The sequence below is a fragment of the Taurulus bubalis genome, assembly GCF_910589615.1.
Source record: "Taurulus bubalis genome assembly, chromosome: 14".
In the NCBI taxonomy this organism is placed as follows: domain Eukaryota; kingdom Metazoa; phylum Chordata; class Actinopteri; order Perciformes; family Cottidae; genus Taurulus; species Taurulus bubalis.
The window spans coordinates 12,778,948-12,797,842 of record NC_136602.1 but is presented as its reverse complement, the minus strand read 5'-3'; the positions used below and the strand labels follow the sequence as shown (position 1 = coordinate 12,797,842).

General features: G+C 38.1%; 3 protein-coding genes across 3 annotated transcripts; 2 read left to right on the top strand and 1 right to left on the bottom strand.

Moving 5' to 3' along the window:
* Positions 1 to 1,235: 1,235 nt before the first annotated feature.
* Positions 1,236 to 8,138, top strand: eif4e1c (eukaryotic translation initiation factor 4E family member 1c; the record flags this gene model as incomplete). Its single annotated transcript, XM_079229519.1, has 7 exons — positions 1,236 to 1,253; positions 2,229 to 2,320; positions 6,699 to 6,794; positions 7,257 to 7,320; positions 7,505 to 7,618; positions 7,737 to 7,876; positions 8,005 to 8,138. The coding sequence occupies 7 exons, from the start codon at positions 1,236 to 1,238 to the stop codon at positions 8,117 to 8,119; spliced, it is 639 nt and encodes a 212-aa protein (XP_079085645.1). The 3' UTR covers positions 8,120 to 8,138.
* A 1,945-nt stretch (positions 8,139 to 10,083) lies between these two features.
* LOC306747147 (transmembrane protein 150A) lies at positions 10,084 to 13,422 on the bottom strand. Its single transcript, XM_079230164.1, has 7 exons — positions 13,302 to 13,422; positions 12,125 to 12,172; positions 11,978 to 12,040; positions 11,822 to 11,889; positions 11,610 to 11,740; positions 10,898 to 11,075; positions 10,084 to 10,289 (listed from the first exon to the last, which is right to left on the bottom strand). Exons 1-7 carry the CDS (start codon positions 13,364 to 13,366, stop codon positions 10,096 to 10,098), a joined length of 747 nt encoding a protein of 248 aa, XP_079086290.1. The 5' UTR covers positions 13,367 to 13,422; the 3' UTR covers positions 10,084 to 10,095.
* Positions 13,423 to 14,152: 730 nt separating this feature from the next.
* LOC306746447 (NFU1 iron-sulfur cluster scaffold homolog, mitochondrial) lies at positions 14,153 to 18,693 on the top strand. The gene is made up of 8 exons (XM_079229363.1): positions 14,153 to 14,253; positions 14,720 to 14,820; positions 14,958 to 15,093; positions 15,624 to 15,690; positions 15,784 to 15,895; positions 15,995 to 16,058; positions 17,552 to 17,726; positions 18,058 to 18,693. The coding sequence occupies exons 1-8, from the start codon at positions 14,189 to 14,191 to the stop codon at positions 18,124 to 18,126; spliced, it is 789 nt and encodes a 262-aa protein (XP_079085489.1). The 5' UTR covers positions 14,153 to 14,188; the 3' UTR covers positions 18,127 to 18,693.
* The last annotated feature ends 202 nt before the right edge of the window (positions 18,694 to 18,895 follow it).

Sequence of the window (18,895 nt, the reverse complement as noted above, 5' to 3'; positions counted from 1 at the left end):
CTACTTAATATGTATACCTACATGTATATGTAGGTATACATATTAAGTAGCAGCAAATGGAAATGCTCACGTAAAGTACAAGTATCTGAAAGTACAGTTCTTGAGTAGATGTACTTAGTTACTTTCCACAACAGAATGAATGTAACTGACAGTTGAAACTTTGGATTTTAGAATTACATGGAAGAAGTGAGTTGAGTATCTAAGTCTCACTGTAAAATGTATGCACAATATAGTTTCCTGTTAGTGATGGCTCAAAATAATGATTCATAACTGCCTGAAACATCAATTTATGGCTCATTATATAGTACAATATAATGAATAGTGAGGTAGTGACACAGTGGTTGTCTTCACATACAGTTCTGGGTAGTGTAGGCCACAAATACTAAAATTGGATTTAGCTAAACTTGGAGTGATAACGTTGAAGTGATTACACCGTGGACAGAATCTGAAGAACCTAAGAGAGTTATCACTTTACTCTTTATGATGAGGAACAAAACAGTCATAATGAGGACTCAGGAAAATGAGGGATCACATGTATATCCTAATCACATGACCTGTCATACCAGCCTTGATTTTACATTACGCCAGAATGGGCTTTGGGCTTTCATCCACTGTGATGATCTTACACAAATACACTATGTTTCTTTTCAAGGAACTGGTGCATTGATTGTGAAATTGGAAATCAAATCAAGCACCAATCCCCATCATTAATGTGTGCAGTAAGGGTGCTCATATACAGACAGTCATTTGTTTGCATCTTGGGCCTCTCATATAGGTACGTATGTATGCATAGTGGATTTGTAAGAGCAAAGGAAAACACTGTCAGACCAGAAAATAGAATCCCATGTTAGAAATGATTGTGTTCAACCCTGTGATTCTGGGTCTACTTTTAATTATACGTTCTATATTAATTCTACATCCTTTTAGATTACAAATATATATATATACATATATATATACACATATATATATATATATATATATGTATATATATATATATATATATATATGTATATATATATATATATATATATATATATATATATATATATATATATATATATATATATATATATATATATATATATATATATATATATATACACAGTATATATTGAGCTTGACGTGTGTTATTTTATTTGAACTAGACTGGACTTCGGCGGCTTCCGTAGTCAAGTGAGTGGCAGGAGTGTGACGCAGAAGCGCTGAACGAGCAGAACATTTCTACAGTCAAGATGGCGACATCCGAGCCGGTAAGAGAGACAAGAGATAGATGGAGAAAAAAAAAAGCCGACTAATGTACATGGAAGGACTCGCCGCATCGGCACTACATCCAACATCTTTGTTATATAATCTTGCTTCCTATAAACAGGCCGATCATTTTGGGGGAATGGTTGTGTTTCTACTCACAGACGTGTCCGTTGTCGTGGATCTCAGTGGACGTTAGCAGCTAGCATGTCATGCGAAAGGCAGTGCCTGACTTTGTTATCAGGGAGGGACTGCCTGCACGGCGTTCATTCAAACTACAATCCATGATTTGTTTTAATCTTCTTCGATATTGGAGTCAGTGTCTCGGTGATTACATTCAACCATCGGCACCTTTAAATACTCGTACACCGATATTATTGATGATATGTTTGATAGTCTTGACACGTGTGTATCTAGCTTTCTAGCTTGTAGCTAGCTTAGCACGTCTGCTAAAACTAATGCTAGCGACGTTAACTTCCCTAACTGACGGTGTGTGAATGTTTTTGAAGATATTTAACAATGTGGTTGGGAGACAGAGCTGTGGTCGCTAAGAAACAAGCTGTAACTGTAACGTAGATGTTGTGGCCTACAGGAGGAGGATTTTACGAAAAGTGTATACACTAAAATAGTATTAATGACTTTTTTTTTCAATTAACACCCCAAATAATGAAGGTTCTTGCAAATGACAAGGTATTAGATCCGCTGGACCAGGTATACAGGTTGACAACATGGTCATTTACGTGTAGATCAGGAGAAGACATGATTTAAACTGCATTGTGACGAGACAGTAACCACATCCAGCCTCATATCACAAGACTAGTGAAACATAAAAACATAACTCACCTCAGCTTTCCATATAACCTGTACAAACTGCACTTTTATGGTAGCGGTAGTCAGTAGACATATAGGGATGAGGTATTTTGAATTGATATATTTCTTGGATTGTAATATAGTATATGCTGTTTGTGTTTCTCTCTCAGCAGAAAGCACCTGAACCTGAAGAAACACCACCAACTGAGAGCGAAGTCGTTGCAAATCCTGAGGAGTATATCAAGCACCCCTTGCAAAACAGGTGAGAATAAACCAGCTGCTGCGTTTGATGGGATATTGCAACTGCAAGGTGCATGTGCTCACACAGACAGCAGTATTCTGATATTAATGGAAGACCGGTCAGACAACACCAACAGCAATTCAGAATTTGTCAAACAGAATTTTTGGATTGCCGAAACTTTCACATCAATGGAGATTTAATGTCATTTTGCAACAAATGCTGTTCCATATCTGCTTGATAACATATGTTCTAACATAAATAATGGGACTAAAGTTAATTTCTAAAAGGAATCTAATAATGTAACACATGGAGGAGCAGTAAAACTGAATAGGCAGTACAGTTTACCCGTTTAGAATAAGCTTAATAGTCGTGTTAGTTATTAAATTGATGTTAATTACACATTTGAGAGGCCAGGAGAGGTTGCGTACTACATGTATAGCACAAAAGAGCGCATTTAGTCTTCATCTTGTTTGGGGGGAAGGGTATTTACTGATTTTGAATGTTAGCCAATGCTGTTGAATTGCGAACTGCTGGATTTGATGATATAAAGTAGTCAAATTGCCTCTCAATAATGACTCTTGAGGATGTGTGTTGAATGTTGAACGCCTTGTAACCTGTGTTTTGTATTTATATATTTTTTTAAGCATAACATTTTTAGTAAAACAATTTGAAACAACTAAGCCTAATTCAAATTAATGTTGTGACATCTAGTGGATATTTGTGTTATGTTGAAGATACCATGGCAAAGAAAAGAACATGATGATAAATAATTGATAGTTAAATTTTATCGTCTGTTTTGAGGTTTAAATCAAAAGCAGAGGATGAAGAATTCTGCTTCCTACTCTGCATGTTAGTGGGGCAATTGTTGTTCACTATTGTCCTTTTAGAAATGTTATCATAGTTCTGTAGTGGTGACGACCTATTCAGTCGCATTGTACAGTCGGTTTAGGAAACGCTGAATAGTTCACTTAGTAAGTCACTTCTAGGCCATTCTGCTTGTTCAGCCCCGCTTCGGAGGTGACGGTTGTCCACATCTGCTGCTTTAGCCGTTCCGGTTTTAGTTGTACAGATTTGATTTAAACATACTGTGGTGGCGTAATTGTATCGTGATGCTTTCACAGTCACACCCTTAATGGTGGACGTCTCAGTAACAGGGCTAGATGTTGTTGCTTCTGTCTTCACTAAGAGGGAAGCCCAGGCTTGTTGAATTAATGAGACTTTTGTAAGACTGGTGTGTTGTGAAATATTACTTAAAAGTATATGCTCAGTTTCAAGTGTATTCAGTAAACCTATCTAAAACTAATGCTTTCTAATACAGTCCTGCAATAAATATATCCTGCATTATACAGAGATCTGTTGCTGTTCTGTTGCCTACCCTCAATGATAGTCAAGAAATGATAGAAATACCTGTCAGTATAACGCAATACATTTCAACAGCACCACAAACTACAGCCTCCGAATGATGATAAAGTTGAGTCAACATCTCTAATTACATCTTCAACAAAAACTGAATATTATAACCTGAAGGTAGGATTTGTTGTATTAGAATGCCTTAGTTTTGGCTAGGTGTACCTAATAAACTGGCAACTGAGTGCATGTTGAGTCTCGTCTTGTTGCTGTTTTTCTTTGGTCAAAGCAAGACTAAAATGTAGCCTAACTTGTTAAAAGAGAAACAACTCCGTGAACTCAAACCAGCAATGCCGTTTTAGTCAGTTTTTTGGACAAGTGTCATACTGGTCATTTTAATAATCACCAACTTGTAGAGACTTGAATCTTATTTGGCAATGCAACAATATTATTTCATATCTGCTTTTATTTTTTGTCGAAAGTTGAGAAGTTGAATCTCCACATTTGAACAGGCTGCACTTCTCTATTACTTGGCTATAACATACGTACACACAATGATCACTTTCAAGTCATGCAACATTTCATATGCCACTGAAATGAAGGGAAACCAACAGTTGTCGAAAGGGCAGATAAATAAATTTATAAAACTTTCAGTATGGTGTGGAAAATGTTTTGCATTAATATACATTATATTAAATGGGCTAACCCCCGCCATCCTTAATGCTGACCCGCCCATGATTTTATTTCCAGACATGGCTGTTCCTTTCTTTAGAGATGGAGAATGGATGATATGGCTCTTTTTAGAGAAAAGCCCACATCCTCTGGCGTTTTAAACATTGACCTACAGTTACTCTATGAAACGTAAAGACTGACACTGAATTTTAAGACAAATATTGATGCCAATATTTAGTTTAAAGAAAATCCAATAACAATGTCAGCCAATTGTATTTTTTATTTGAACATAAATAAACTATCTTGATGCTGATCCCTTATATATGTGCGTGTATGATCGAGAAACTCAGCTGGACATTTTACAGTTGAAAAATCAACTTGTCCGATTTCTACTGGACAAACGATGTAATAGTGACACTGTTTTGTGTCAATTTCTAAATGACCTAAATTCTAGTTTGGTGTTTCTGTACTGCTTTTTCTCATTGGTTATTGACTTACATATACACAAATACAATATGTCTGCAGTACGTTTTTGGTTCTCATGCACCCGATGAACTACGTCACCCTCACTGTTTAGACCAGGGGTCGGCAACCTGCGGCTCCGGAGCCGCATGCGGCTCTTTAGCCCGTCTGTTGCGGCTCCTTGAGGCTTTGACAGAAAAAAAAAGAAAGACAACTTTTTTTTTTTTTTTTGCCCAGTGGAAAAACTTTTAAAGGGAAGTCCTCTTATCTTGGAGTTTTAGGTGATATTGTGTCATTGAAAATGAAAATAAATGTTTAAATATTTCTTTCACTAAAATGTGCGTCACGTCGCTGTCAAGCCTCCGCCCCTGCAGCTGGCTACTCGTGATTCAGAGCCCCGCCCTCGCGCGCAGATGAGTGCAGAAGAGCGATTCCTCAAATGCTGCAGCAAACTTAGTAAAGTAGATATACTTTCAGGAAGTGGATCACGTCTCCAAACTCCACTCCTGCTGCTGGTTCTGTGTCAGCTCATGAGACACTGAGGCGTCCGTTAGTAAAAACGGATTCGTCCTCCGTTTGCGGTGCTCTAGTGAGGAGGACGCTCAGTGTAAACGTAGCAAAAGATATGCGTTTAAAATGTAAAACTCACTGAAGAGGACAGGTATTGAATCTGCTACCTTGCAGTTACAGGGCAAACACTCTACCACATGAGCCACAAATATAGGTAGACCTGAAGGTCTGTATAGTTGTGTTTTTAATTAACCTTAATGTAGCCGACAAATTACTATTTTTTGTTTGATAGTTATAAACAGGTAAAATAGCAATGCAATGTAAAAAATTGTATTTATACTTGTTCTATAATTTCATAAATACAACAAACTTTTTTTTGTATATATAATATGACTATATATATAAAACTTCAGAAGCTGTGATATCAAATATTTTTTGCGGCTCCAGACAATTTTTTTTGGGTGGAAAAAGGTCAAAATGGCTCTTTGGATACAAAAGGTTGCTGACCCCTGGTTTAGACTATGTTTACGTACAGTTACCGCCGTTCCATTTTGGCTGTGGTGAAAAGAGCTGTATACAAACTTTTAAATAATAAAACAACAGTATATATTTGAAAATGTAACAGCCTTTTTCCCCCAATATTCTTAATTGCTGAGATCCAGGTAGCTCAGCAACACAGTTCACTTGCACCTCGAAACAGCAGCAATTTAAGTAGGCTGCTAACTCTGAATAAATAACATTGCATTTTCATTACGATATGTTCCTTTGGCAATAGTGACCATTGGTAGAAGAGTATCCCCTTTTTAGTTTTAAATAACTAAAGCAAACCCCCCAAAATACAGAATTTTATGTGATACTTCATGCCCCTAATCGCTTCACCTGCATTTGGCAAAACAATCTGCCCCCGACGCCGAAGGAAACGGGCAGACGTACTGTCTGTCATGTTTGTTTACATGCCACGACTAGGCGGGTAAACAAACTGTCCTTGTCTAGTTTCACCAGAGGAGTCACACCTGTGTGTCTTGATTTCTACTAATGATACATCTGTGTTGTGTAACAATGTGTGTCAGTAGCGTTGCTACATGCATCAAGCTGTGGTTTGTCTTCTAGTGTAGTATCTATGTGTATGACACAGGGGTGGGGTGCTTGGTTACTATTTGTGTTGGGGATGGGGACACAGGGTCGGCTCATGTCCTGTCACTGCTCGCCCCATCCCTCCTGGGAATTGATAAAAGAATAACGACGGCCGTCACAAACAACGGCTGCACTTGTTGTGCTCATGATGATTGCCGGCTTTCTGTGTTTTATGCATGAAAGAAAAATTGTCATTTTTCTGCCATTGTACTTGAGTCATTTTTCCACAGTCCTATAAATACTGAGTGTTTTGATTCTTGTGTTTTCCTATCAGATGGGCCCTGTGGTATTTTAAAAACGACAAGAGCAAAAGCTGGACAGAGAATCTGCGTCTCATTTCCAAGTTTGACACTGTGGAAGACTTTTGGGCGTAAGTTCTCTCTACTTATGGGATTTCTTGAATTTTGATAAATTATCAAAATTGTCACAGTTATTTCTAACACAGATGATGCAGCTCGAGTGTGCATCAACTCTTTGTTTATGTTTACATTTCCTTCTGTTTTCATCTCACTCAATGTATGTGCATCTGTAGTATTTAAAAATATTGGCTAAGATATAATATGTAAGTTTCCTAGCTTTTACTATGCTTCACGTTAGAACAACTTTTACAGGAAAACAACTGACACCTCGACACATAAGACATGTAAATCACCAGAGCATTTACAGTTTGAGGTGCTTGTGTAGAAGGAGCTCAATATGTATCCCTTCAGTGGTAAATTCATTCTTCACTGTTCCATCAATCTGAATGATCTACTTGTACTGTCACTTAATTCAACATTTTTGAATACTTTTAACACTTTTCTTACACATTTTCTTAACATGTTTCTTACAGATTATACAACCACATACAGCAACCAAGCAAACTGGGCTTTGGCTGTGATTATTGTTTATTTAAGGTAATGCCTTTTTAAAAATATTAAAATATGTTTTTATTTATTTTCAACTTTTGGGATGTTTGTAGCATGTAAACATTTGACTCGTTTGAGCAACAGAGATAAACTTATGACTGCAAATTTACGAAAGTGCTACAATTTCAAGAAACCAATCGTGAAGTATTGAACCTTTCACTTTGTGTGTCAGGATGGGATCAAGCCGATGTGGGAGGACGACAGGAACAAGCTTGGGGGTCGATGGCTAATGACTCTCAATAAGCAACAGAGACACAATGACCTTGACCGCTACTGGATGGAGACGGTAAGACAACTCTTTTCAATGAGCAAATAACAGATGAACCTTCACCTTCTGAACGGTTGAGATTTATGGAGAAAAAAAAGTGTTTCATATAGCATGTCATGTTTTGTGTGTTTTGCAGCTCTTGTGTTTAGTCGGTGAGTCGTTTGACGTGGCAAGTGAAGATGTGTGTGGCGCTGTGGTCAACGTCAGACCAAAAGGAGACAAAATAGCCATCTGGACTAGCAGCTGCCAAAACAGGGACGCCATCATGACGATAGGGTGAGTCATCTCGTCAATAGGAAATAATGCAAAGACAAGTGATGGAAAGTACGGTAGCTGATCACTAGATGGAGACACTTGGTTGGCAATAGTCTTCACACAGCACTCATGATCCTGTCTTTCCACAGGCAAAATTATAAAGAGCGCCTGAGCATCCCCAACAAAGCCATGCTCGGCTACCAGTCACATGACGACACATCCAGCAAGAGCGGATCCACCACCAAGAACATGTACTCCGTTTGAAAAACTCCTTCAACTCCATTTCAACTTGCTTTAGATTTAAACAATTACCAAACCGCATCATCACAATAATAATTTGAGTTGTCAACTACGGTAGTGTCTTTTCCTTTTTATTGAAAAGAGAATCGTTCAAAGTGTGTACAGTTGGATCTTCCCCCAATGTGAGAAACCACATGGTTATGAATAGGAAGGAGGCCAGAAATGAGTATTTGGCTCAAAATGTCACACATGAGCTAGAGAAAACAAATTATTTCCTTTTTAGAGTTGAAGAGTTCTGTGATTAACACCAGTGACCTCCCCTAGCTTGGCTAAGAAAAAGGCTTTTTTTTTCACTACTAAATGGCTTGGAATTGCAAAAAAACTAAACTTTCTTGTCTATACAGCCTTGTGTTTTTCTCATGCTGAATTTCTCACTCCTTACAAAAACAGTTTCTCACCTCACAGGTAAAGATGGCAACAAGTAGGCAACTTATCTTCACAGAACAAATTTTAAGGGCAATTTTAACTTGATTTCTCCACAAGTGTTAAGCATGAGTTGGGCTTTCAGAAACACCAGCTTGAATAATCTACAGTATCTTTAAAGGTTTGTAAAAGCTGTGGTCACACTCCAAAGTATATGGTTTGGATTTAAGGCCACTTATTGTTTCAGCCATGCTGGAATTGTGGAATATTGCTTGTAGTAGTTTTTGAACTTTTTTCTTCCCCTTACATTTATTTATAATGTATGCATTGCAGATAAATTACTTAGTTGAAAGACAACCATGAAACTTTTTTTCTTTTCTTGTTTTGTTATTACTGTCAATAATGTGGAAATCTGCATATATGACATTTTTTACAGTGTACCATAAAGTAAAAATGCTGAAAGAATTAGGTGTGCTTTTCACTGTTCTCTTCCTAACAAAAACTGTAGATAATGTCGCACTCCTCTCTTGGTTGATGCAAAGGAAAGATGATATTCATTGTGAAATGATTTTGCTCATAATGTAACTTTATTATCTGTAATTCCAGGATGTATATTGCCTTCTTTCAAGTAAAGGTTAAGTGCTTTGCATTAAAACCAGATCGACATTGTCTAATTTTTTTTGGACGTTTATGGTTTCGAAGTGTCTCACCGAATTGTTGAAAAATCTGATTTGTTCCGACTAGTTGGATCCAGCAACGTTCTAATTTTGAGACAATATTGTGTTAAGTCATTTGAGAAACAAAGTAAATTTTCATGGCTTTTGTTACTTTAAAGGTGAATTCCTTTTATAGATCCTCATTCTACCTGTCCTCTGACTCGCACATAAAACAGACCACACCAGAGGATATGTAATGGAATAGACACAGAACTGTACACAACCAACTGAACCAGATTCCTCTGAATCATTCACCTGTTGAGTTAACGTCATTGTTTGTAGTATGTTTGTCAGTGAATTCTTTATTGTCTGTCACTCTATTAGTCATCCTGCCAAACCGGGTCTTTTGACACCATAAGGAATTTAAAAATCTGAAGGTGTGCACTGCAACGGAATAACAGAACGTCTCTGTTTACAGTGTTCATGATTTTATTAAAGTGCCAAAGCTATATACGCAAATGCCTAAAGAACCTTAATGTTGATTATATTAACATTCAATAAATTGTAACAAAAAAAAGGGAGTAAGACATATCAGGCTCATTGGTCTGTTGGCAGAGCATCAACATGGCTTTCACGCAAGCATAATACAACTGATGTGTTTTGGTCATTTGCTGTACAAGCTTGTTTTAATAAATAATGAATAAGAACTACAGCTCAGAATAAGTAATGCCCAGTAAAGAAAATAATCAAATTCTAGGCAAGAGTGGAATAAAAGTGGTCATAATCCATAAATGGCTTTAAATCCATTCTAGCAGAATGATTGGAAAAGTATTGCTCCTCTAGTCACGGTCCAGCCACAGATGTCTCACTCAGTCCATTGTCACTGCTCATGTGCTTCACCTGGACCCTGGCAGCCTCATATCAGGACATTGTCAACATCAAAGGCTTTTCTTCCTCTCGTCTGCTCAACAGATTTGAGAGCATGAAGGACGAGAAGAACCAAAACTCCACGACGAAGCTGAGCTCAAACAGCTCCAGGTTGAAGCTGAGCAGCCACTCAAAAATAGCCGACAGGTGAACGTAGTAGTACTCTTCCTGGGCAAACAAAACACTATCTGAAGGGTTTCAGGTCAAGGATGTATGAAACAGTTGTGGTCAGTCACTTGTAAAAACCTGTCCTGGTAAATTGCTTCTCAACCGAGTGGAGACCTGTTCAGGAGCATTGGGGAACAGCCTAAACACGTCATACAAAGTACAAGGAGGCATGTCCCCTTTTTTCATCCTGTATTACAATATGCTCTTACACAACTGGGCTAGTGTTTATATAGGTAATGCACTACATTTGAGCCACTTCAAACTAGGGGCAGAGAGGTTCAATGGCCAAATTTAGAGGTACATCTCCAACTAATGACATTCAACCCACACCTGGTACAGAGTTTAGATGTAAATAAGATGAAAGATTGAAATCCCATTGATTCTAATTTACATCTGTGATGGAGAGTGTTGTGGCCTGTCACACTTTGTAAACAAGAGCAGCAGCCTGGACCCAAACATGGCACAAAGGGAATGTACTCGTCATGCTATAGAGCAGCTAGAGAGTGTAACTGAAGTCTGTTGCAGAAATGTCACAACTCACTGCACACCTTTCATCCTAACTTCCCTTAACAAGAAAATGTGTGTCAAATACCTACTACACAAAAATATTTAATTCATGAAAGGATACAGCAGATGGTGACGATGGTTTGAATCACAGTGGAGGTGACGCGGAACGGGTAGAGCATCTTCTCATATCCGGTCAGCACACACTTCCCGGTCAGTGCAGTGAGCAGGACGGTGTAGAAGCAGATGCACATGAAGCTCAGGGCAGCGCCGAGGTAGTGAAGCAGTGCCAGGTAACCGGGCTGTGTGGGTAAACAGAAGGTCAACGATTAATTGAAACAACCCCTAACAACTATGTCACCTGATAAATTGGAGAGGCATAGACTCAGCGTTTGAGTGGTGAATTTTGGTATAAAAAAATATATAACTTTAATTTCACAGTAACTCTTTTTATTTGTAACTGGTTCCCATTCCCTCCTGTTTAATAGTCTGGTAACAATTTGTTTGGGTCTAAAATTTGTGTTGACTGAAAACCAATCCGTCGTGTGTTAAAACCAGTAGAAGAGGTGTAGAAGCCTGTAAAAATGTTGCTTCTGCTCTAACTAATGACTACAGGCGACATAAAACAAATATTACCCACCTTTGTTTGCCGTTTCAGCATAGGTGCAAACTGAAGCTATTCAGCTTTATTGTTCGTATTTTATGATAGTAACCCCACTCTGCTCACTGTTCTGTGAGATGAATTTCTCTCTCAGGTTATATGGGCCCTCTGATAGCAATTTAAAGCTGCTAATTAAATGTATTCAAACCGACAAAGCAGGATGTGCAATACTTACATTACAGTTTCCAGCTGCGAATGCCCCCAAGGACGCCACCACACCAAAGACAAGCGCAAACTTGCTCAGCATGGAGTGGCATGCATGTCTCTCCATAATATGAGCATGGTGGAATAAACAGAACAGCAGAACTAAAGAGGAGATCACAGTGGTTAAAACAGATATCGCTCACATCATTTATAAAGCGTTAGATGTTGAGCAGGTCAACTCACACAGAAAGGCTCCAGCGTTGATTGTGGCTGTAAAAAGTGAATTTTCTGGAGCGCTTTTTCCACTTGAGCTAGAAATATTAAGTTGAATTAATTACACCTCCCTATTTGATTCTATTGGAAAGGATAATCAAAAGGTGAACTGAAGTGCATTCTCACCTTATAGTGGGAACAAGGCAACATCCGGTGGTCTGATTCCCTTTGCAGTAGTTGTCATCACCCCTGAAAACAAATTAATGAAGTTCTGGAGATTCTGTCACATCCAAATAATGATGGTTAACTATTATCAATAATGAGATAACTCACCAGTCACTGAGAGAGCACACATGATTGTTAGCGAAGGCCAGGCCATATCTGAAAATATGAAACGAAAGTGAAAAACATAGTATTATTTGGGCTCTTGATGTGTGAGAATTAAGATTCAAACTACTGTATGGTAGTTGTTGTACTATTGAGGTGTAGTAATTTAACATAAAAAAAAGCATCATCTTCTAGTTTTTCTGAATATATTAACTTATATATTAACGTAGTAGGATTTCGGGGAAGTTAAATATATATTTTCTAACTCATCAAAACCTCGGGTGGCAATAAAGGACCATGGTTAGAACAGAGGTTGACTCTTTAATGTAGAATATATAATTGAAAGTAGGCCCAGAGCCACAGGGTTGAACACAATATGCAAATAAGAAAAGCACGCATGTGAACATGAGAATACAGAAATACAATATGGCATCTTCCACTACTACTGTAATGTCTCATAAATGGAAGTGGACCAACAAGCAGAATGAGGAAAAAGCCTCCTAGCAGAGTTGAATGATTAGAAACATGAATAACAAGAAAGTTTACAAATATGCATATTTAGGTTCAAGAAGCAGTTCGTCAGTTATGTGGTCTCATCTTGAAAGTCCGGTGTGCTTGTAAAGACAAGAAACAGGCTGAAAATATGTGATCCGGCTTGTTTTTACGTTGAAAGCAAACGGAAAAACAAGCCGGATCACATATTTTCAGCCTGTTTCACTATATGACGTGTAGGCAGCAGATGAGCTTTTTTCAAAAATAGCAAAGACCTACATAAAGTTAAAATAGTATAATAAAAACACGTCTGCCAGCTCTCCTTTCTTATTTAAGGCCATGTGTTATCACTACTGGAATCTCAATGTCCTGAGCCAGGAACAATTCAAATATGTCAAATCTTGATAATCATGAAGTAGTTCAATAGTGCTAAGCAGGAGTCACATTATCATGAATCCTTACACTTAAAGCTTCATGGTCAGCTTTAAACTACAAGCTGTCAGATGTGAATACCACTGATGAACTGATTTATTTACTAAGAAAGTTCACAAGGTAAAACTAAACTTGGCATGCGTGGCGGCACACGGACAGTGGAAGAATAAAAGAGCAGCTCTAGTAAAAAACACATGTTTGAATAGTTTCACCACAGTTTAAAGACAAATGAGAAAGAGTGAATTTCTGGTAAACTTACACAGTCCATGTTCCAGTGAAGGACACCAGGGAGAGGGAGATGGGGAAAATAATCCATAGTACCATGTCTTGGTGGTGAAGAAGGCAAGTAACAAGTTACAACAGGGATTCCTTAAATACAGGTGTCTTCCAAACACTCAGTGGTCGACCTCTTGAAGGGCTGCTCGCGGAGTCAGACTCATACCTACTGCAACCTAAAATAAAGAACAAACCCTGTTGTTCAGGTTCTTCAAGCACACCGACAATTATACTATTGCAGTTAGCAAGAATCTTCCACCATTCAGTCCGGTCTTGCTTTTATGGGAGAGTCTCTCTTCACTGCCACTCCTTTGGAGCACCACCTTGCCCTGTCAGAACAAATGTTGGCAAACATAGGGTGGACCTTCTTGAATGTGTCACATTGTTTGTTCTAGTCCAAACAATTGCTTCATCTTAAGTCTGCCACTGGGACACATTACCAGATAACGCTGTTGTGTCAGGAATGCCTTGAATGTTTAAGGGAAATGCTTTGTTGTTTTTGTCCTCCAGTGCTAGAAAGTATCCAAGTGCATTTACTCCAGTAAGTACAGCTTTAAGTTCATATATTTGACTTTTTTATTTTATGCAATTTTTATTTATACAAATATTTTTTTCTCATTTTTACTCCATTACATTTATTCAACCGCTATACTTACTGCTCACATTGCAGTTTAAAGTTTTTAATTAGTCATATGCACAGAATAAATATATGAGCAAAGAGAATACAATTAAGAAAAGCTATTATTTCTTTGACTTATGTTTGTCTCTTCATAGCAATACATTACTAGTCGCAACGGATATCTAGTCGCAGCCCCTATCAGGATTACGTGCTTTCCGCCACACGAGGTGCTCATCTTCAAAACAAACAAAATGGCGGCGCACATGAGATGGGGACTTCAGCAGTTGTTACGGAGAAGAAATACACCTAACTTTAGGTTTGAACCTTCCCCGCTGGGATACATCGTACATACACACTTTGTACTGCTGATGTGACAAGTTGCAATGTTTGTATTAAACATAAACGTCGTGTGGTTGAGAGGGTACTCCTAGCTAAGCTAAAGATAAGTAGCAAACTGCGACATAAGTTATGTTAACTCTGACCCATTTAATGGAGTTATAGGTGGAGATATTGACGCAGCGGGTCTGGTTATTTTACTTTTGCTCGTCTTTGATTTTTTTCACACGTGTCTTTCGGGTCTTTCCATATCGCCCGCGGTCAGATTGTCTCTAACAGCAGCCAGCTGGGCTGTAAACCTAAACGTCACCAGTATATGTATAACAGCGGGAGAAACCCGACGTGGCTTTCAACCATCTCAGACCCCAGCTGTTCAATCCTACTTCAAAAAATTAATTACTTTAAGTCTTATTCACTGACAAAACGAATATTCTTTACGTTTCAAGGTGTCCTGTCAAGACCAGAAGCTCATACCGACCACAGTGCTCGACCCAGGCCTTCAGTAAAGTTCAGCCTCTGCCTGGGAAAGGAGCCACTCTCTTCTCAAGTGAGATACCCTTGTGTGGACACCTAAATACACTCACTCGATCTCTGGCGTCTGGTTGCAAACATATTGCTGAGTGAAGACAAGAAAAATGAACATATAAAACTGAACAACGGAATTGTTTTTCTCCCATCTTTCAGTAAGACAGCTGTCCATCCAGACTCAAGACACTCCAAACCCCAGTAGCTTGAAGTTTCTCCCTGGTAAACCTGTCCTCGGAAATGGGACGCTTGACTTTCCTACTCCGAGCTCAGCTGGATGTTCATCTTTAGCCAGGTTGTGTGCCAAGTTCACGCTTGTACATTGACATTGTACTGTTTTGATTTCATAAAGTAGCATTTTAAAAAGGAGGAATCTAAAGTTTCTTGGTTAACTAAAATGTTGATGTTTATACGTTGAAATATATGCGTGAGAGGTGTGTGGCTTTTCCATTCTCTCTTTTTTTTAAATAATAGTTTAACAATGGTTGTTATTTTCATTGAGCTATTCATGGTTGTCTCTTTAATTTCAGACAGTGATATAGTTTTTTGGTAGAAGAGTACATGCAGTAGATGTGACAAATGCATCCTGTGCAAATTACAGTCTGTGATGCTTTCTGACTGCAAGAAAGGATTGTGTCGATATATTTTGTTTGCTGATACATTTTGTCTTGTCTTAACTTTGTAAAAAGCAGTGCGATCATCAGTGACTGTAGATAAAAGCCAGCACAAGTGGATGTCCTTATCACCAAATTAACGAACATCAATGAATCATCGGTATGTTGTTTAAGTTTGTTGAACAATAACATGATAACGTGTGTCTTTCAGGGCCCTGTTCGAAATTGAAGGAGTAAAAAGTGTGTTCTATGGCCCTGACTTCATCACAGTCACCAAAGTAAGTATTAAATGTCCTCGACCAGCTTGCCTCTTTGATTTTGTTCCTATGAAATCTTTGCGGAGAATCAACACCTGTTTCTTTTCCTGTTAGACAGATGAGGATGTGGAATGGACAGACATTAAGCGAAATGCTTCGGAGATCATTGCTAAGTTCTTTGAGAGTGGTGACCCGATAACAACGGGGGTGGTGCACCATGAAAGCAGTGAGTGTACAATGTCCGGATAGTTGGCATCTTGGAGCTACACAGCTGTCTGACTGTACACTGTGTAAATATCCACTCTGTACATTCTCTTTTTTGTAGGTCTTTCTGAAGATGATGATGAAGTTGTGTCGATGATAAAAGAGCTTCTGGACAACAGAATCAGGTAAAGAACTGATCACCAGAGGTCAATTTAGCAAAGCTGAGTGCTTCATGCGATCATTTGTGCCCCCTGCTAATCAACTGTGCAGCTGAAGCTGCAGATAGCTAATCTCTCTTTTATAGTTCATATTTTTAACTTCCATTCTTATTCTAGTTGTTTATCCCTCTTATTTGATTTATTCCTATTTCATTATTCTTTTTGTTTATTGTCCTCTGTATGCAAATTTGCAAAAAGTATAAATGTAAATGTTTCATTTCGGTTTGCAAAGACCAAGTGCGTTGTGGTTTTTAACCTTCGGTAGAAAGGAGTAGTAAAATCCTACATAGTCGTAAATTCTATTACATTTTATGAACCTAAAAACATAAGGGTATTGTCTACTGTACTGGTCACACCGCCGCCGTTGCCTGGCAGAGACGCAGATCTAGAGAGCTGGGGATGAAGGTAGGCAGGTGTCAGTTCTGTGCAGAGCACCTTAACAAAAACACCGACAGATTGCAGACAAGCCATGATTAAGCTATATTTCTATATATTAGGCTATTTTGCCGAGTTGCCTCTTGATGAAGTGTTGGGCCGATGTGTCGAGGGCTTTTGTTGTGAAAGGTCGGAACAGAAAGAGTGACGCTGTTATGCACTTCTCTTAACAATGTGGGAGTAATAAAGTGTTGGCTGTTATTTTATTTTCATAATGTTTAGGCGCAACGTAACCCTTGGCGACACAAACTGATGTGGATCACCTTCTAGACTCTAGAGCAGGGGTGTCGAACTCATTTTAGTTAAGGGGCCACATGCTGCCCATTTTGATCTCAAGTGGGCCGGACCAGTAAAACCGTAGCATAATAACGCATACATAACGACAATATTTCTCTATGTTTAAATCATTGGTGAAGCTTTTTGGATGATAAACCCTATTATAAGGTCTTTCTACAAGAAACTAGAAACATAAAGACCAAAAATGCAGACATCAGCCCACTATTTATCTGCCTGGGCTCTCCTCTGCAGATTCCCTCGCAATTGGGCAATATCTTTAGTAATGTCAGTGCTGCAATCAATTGTGACTGTGCCTCAGTGGTTCGAGCCCTGGCACAGCTAGTTTTTTATTTTTTTTCCTGCAATTTTAACAATAGGACACATTCATGTACACACTGCGAAAATAATTTATATAATAATCCTCTGAATGTGGTCTGAACTATTGGATCTCATTGCGTCCTTAATGCAATGTCAGTGCATTCACACCTGTATGCAGAGCTCGGATCACCCAAGACACATATTAATAACAGGGCCAAAGTGTGTCTATTGCAATTGGATAACTTGCTGTTTTATTGTGTATGTATTATAAATGTTATTTCAATCCTGATCAAATATTTTCTTTTTGACATTTCAAACAATGATGGTCAAAGTGTAGTAAATGACTGTCATGCTGAGATATTGTATTAATCTGTCTGTCCTCTTGGCTGCTTTGTTCTGAACAACTTGATATGGTCTCTTTCACCCACAAGACCTACAGTGCAGGAGGATGGAGGCGATGTCATCTTTAAGGGGTTTGAGGCAGGCACAGTCAAGCTGAAGCTGGTCGGTTCCTGCACAGGGTGTCCCAGTTCTTCAGTCACCCTTAAGAACGGCATTCAGAACATGTTGCAGTTTTATGTCCCAGAAGTAGACAACGTTGAACAGGTGATTAACAAGATCTGTTCTCTAGGAGGATTTGCTTTTGTAGATAAGCAGAGATTTGTCAACTCTTTTATTTTCAGACCAAGATTCACAATTGTTTTTATTCCAGCATTGTTTTCAGAAGTTTCTGTCTAGATATTTAAATTATCATATGCAGAAAATTATGCTGTGATCTAATTTTAATTAAAGACTGACCAATGAAGCTAGACAGTAAACGTTCAATGACTTACTTTGCATCTATTCCAAGTTTTTGGCATGATTAAAAAGTTGGTAAAATGTGTCTACAAACATTTATGTCACGTTTAACATTTGGTCCATTGTCTTTTTTGCCTAGGTGGAAGATGAAGTGGATGAAATCAATGCAAAGGTTTTCTCAGAGCTGGAACGCAAATTACAAGAATGAAAATATCCTTGAAGACAAATGTATTCCACTGTATAAAAAACACAACCATACATAATGTCCACTAATTACCATTGTACAATCCTAAGGAAGAAAAGAAAAGTCCTGCTATTTAGTGTGCATACTATATACTGTTAAGAGTTCACGCTGTAATGTACATACTGTATGCCACTGATACCAAGAAAAGGAGATAGTCAAAGAATATATTGTCTTCTTCTAGCCAGTCAAAATGTTATGCTGTGATGACTGTAAATGTGATGTATTTATTTCTTTTAAAAAATATATATATTTTGAAATAATATTTTCCTAGGATGGAAATATTGTCATTGTTTTTTACATGGGTTATGGCCATGTAGAATCAAGATTGATGAGGTATTTCAGTTGTTGTTGCCATATAATTAATGAAACATAACTGAACTGCTTTCCTTGTTAATGCATTATCTAGACATTTTAATAAAATGTTATTTAGGCTTTAAATATTTATCAAGCAGGAGTTTGATGTGTAACAAAACCTGTATGATATATATATATATATATATATGTACTTTGTACTCCATTCTTCAGATTTACTGTGTCACTCTTTCAAACAAAGTTCACAGTTTGAAAGCAATTCTTTGTTGATTCCCTTTTTTCATTAGTTATTGTTCCTCCAGTTATGACTCCTGACATGTCGCACGTGGGCAGAGGGGAAAAAAAAGAATGACTCACGTAGCTAGTGTTGTTACAGGAACGAAAGCTAAAAAATGTGAATTTACACTTAATATTTAATGAT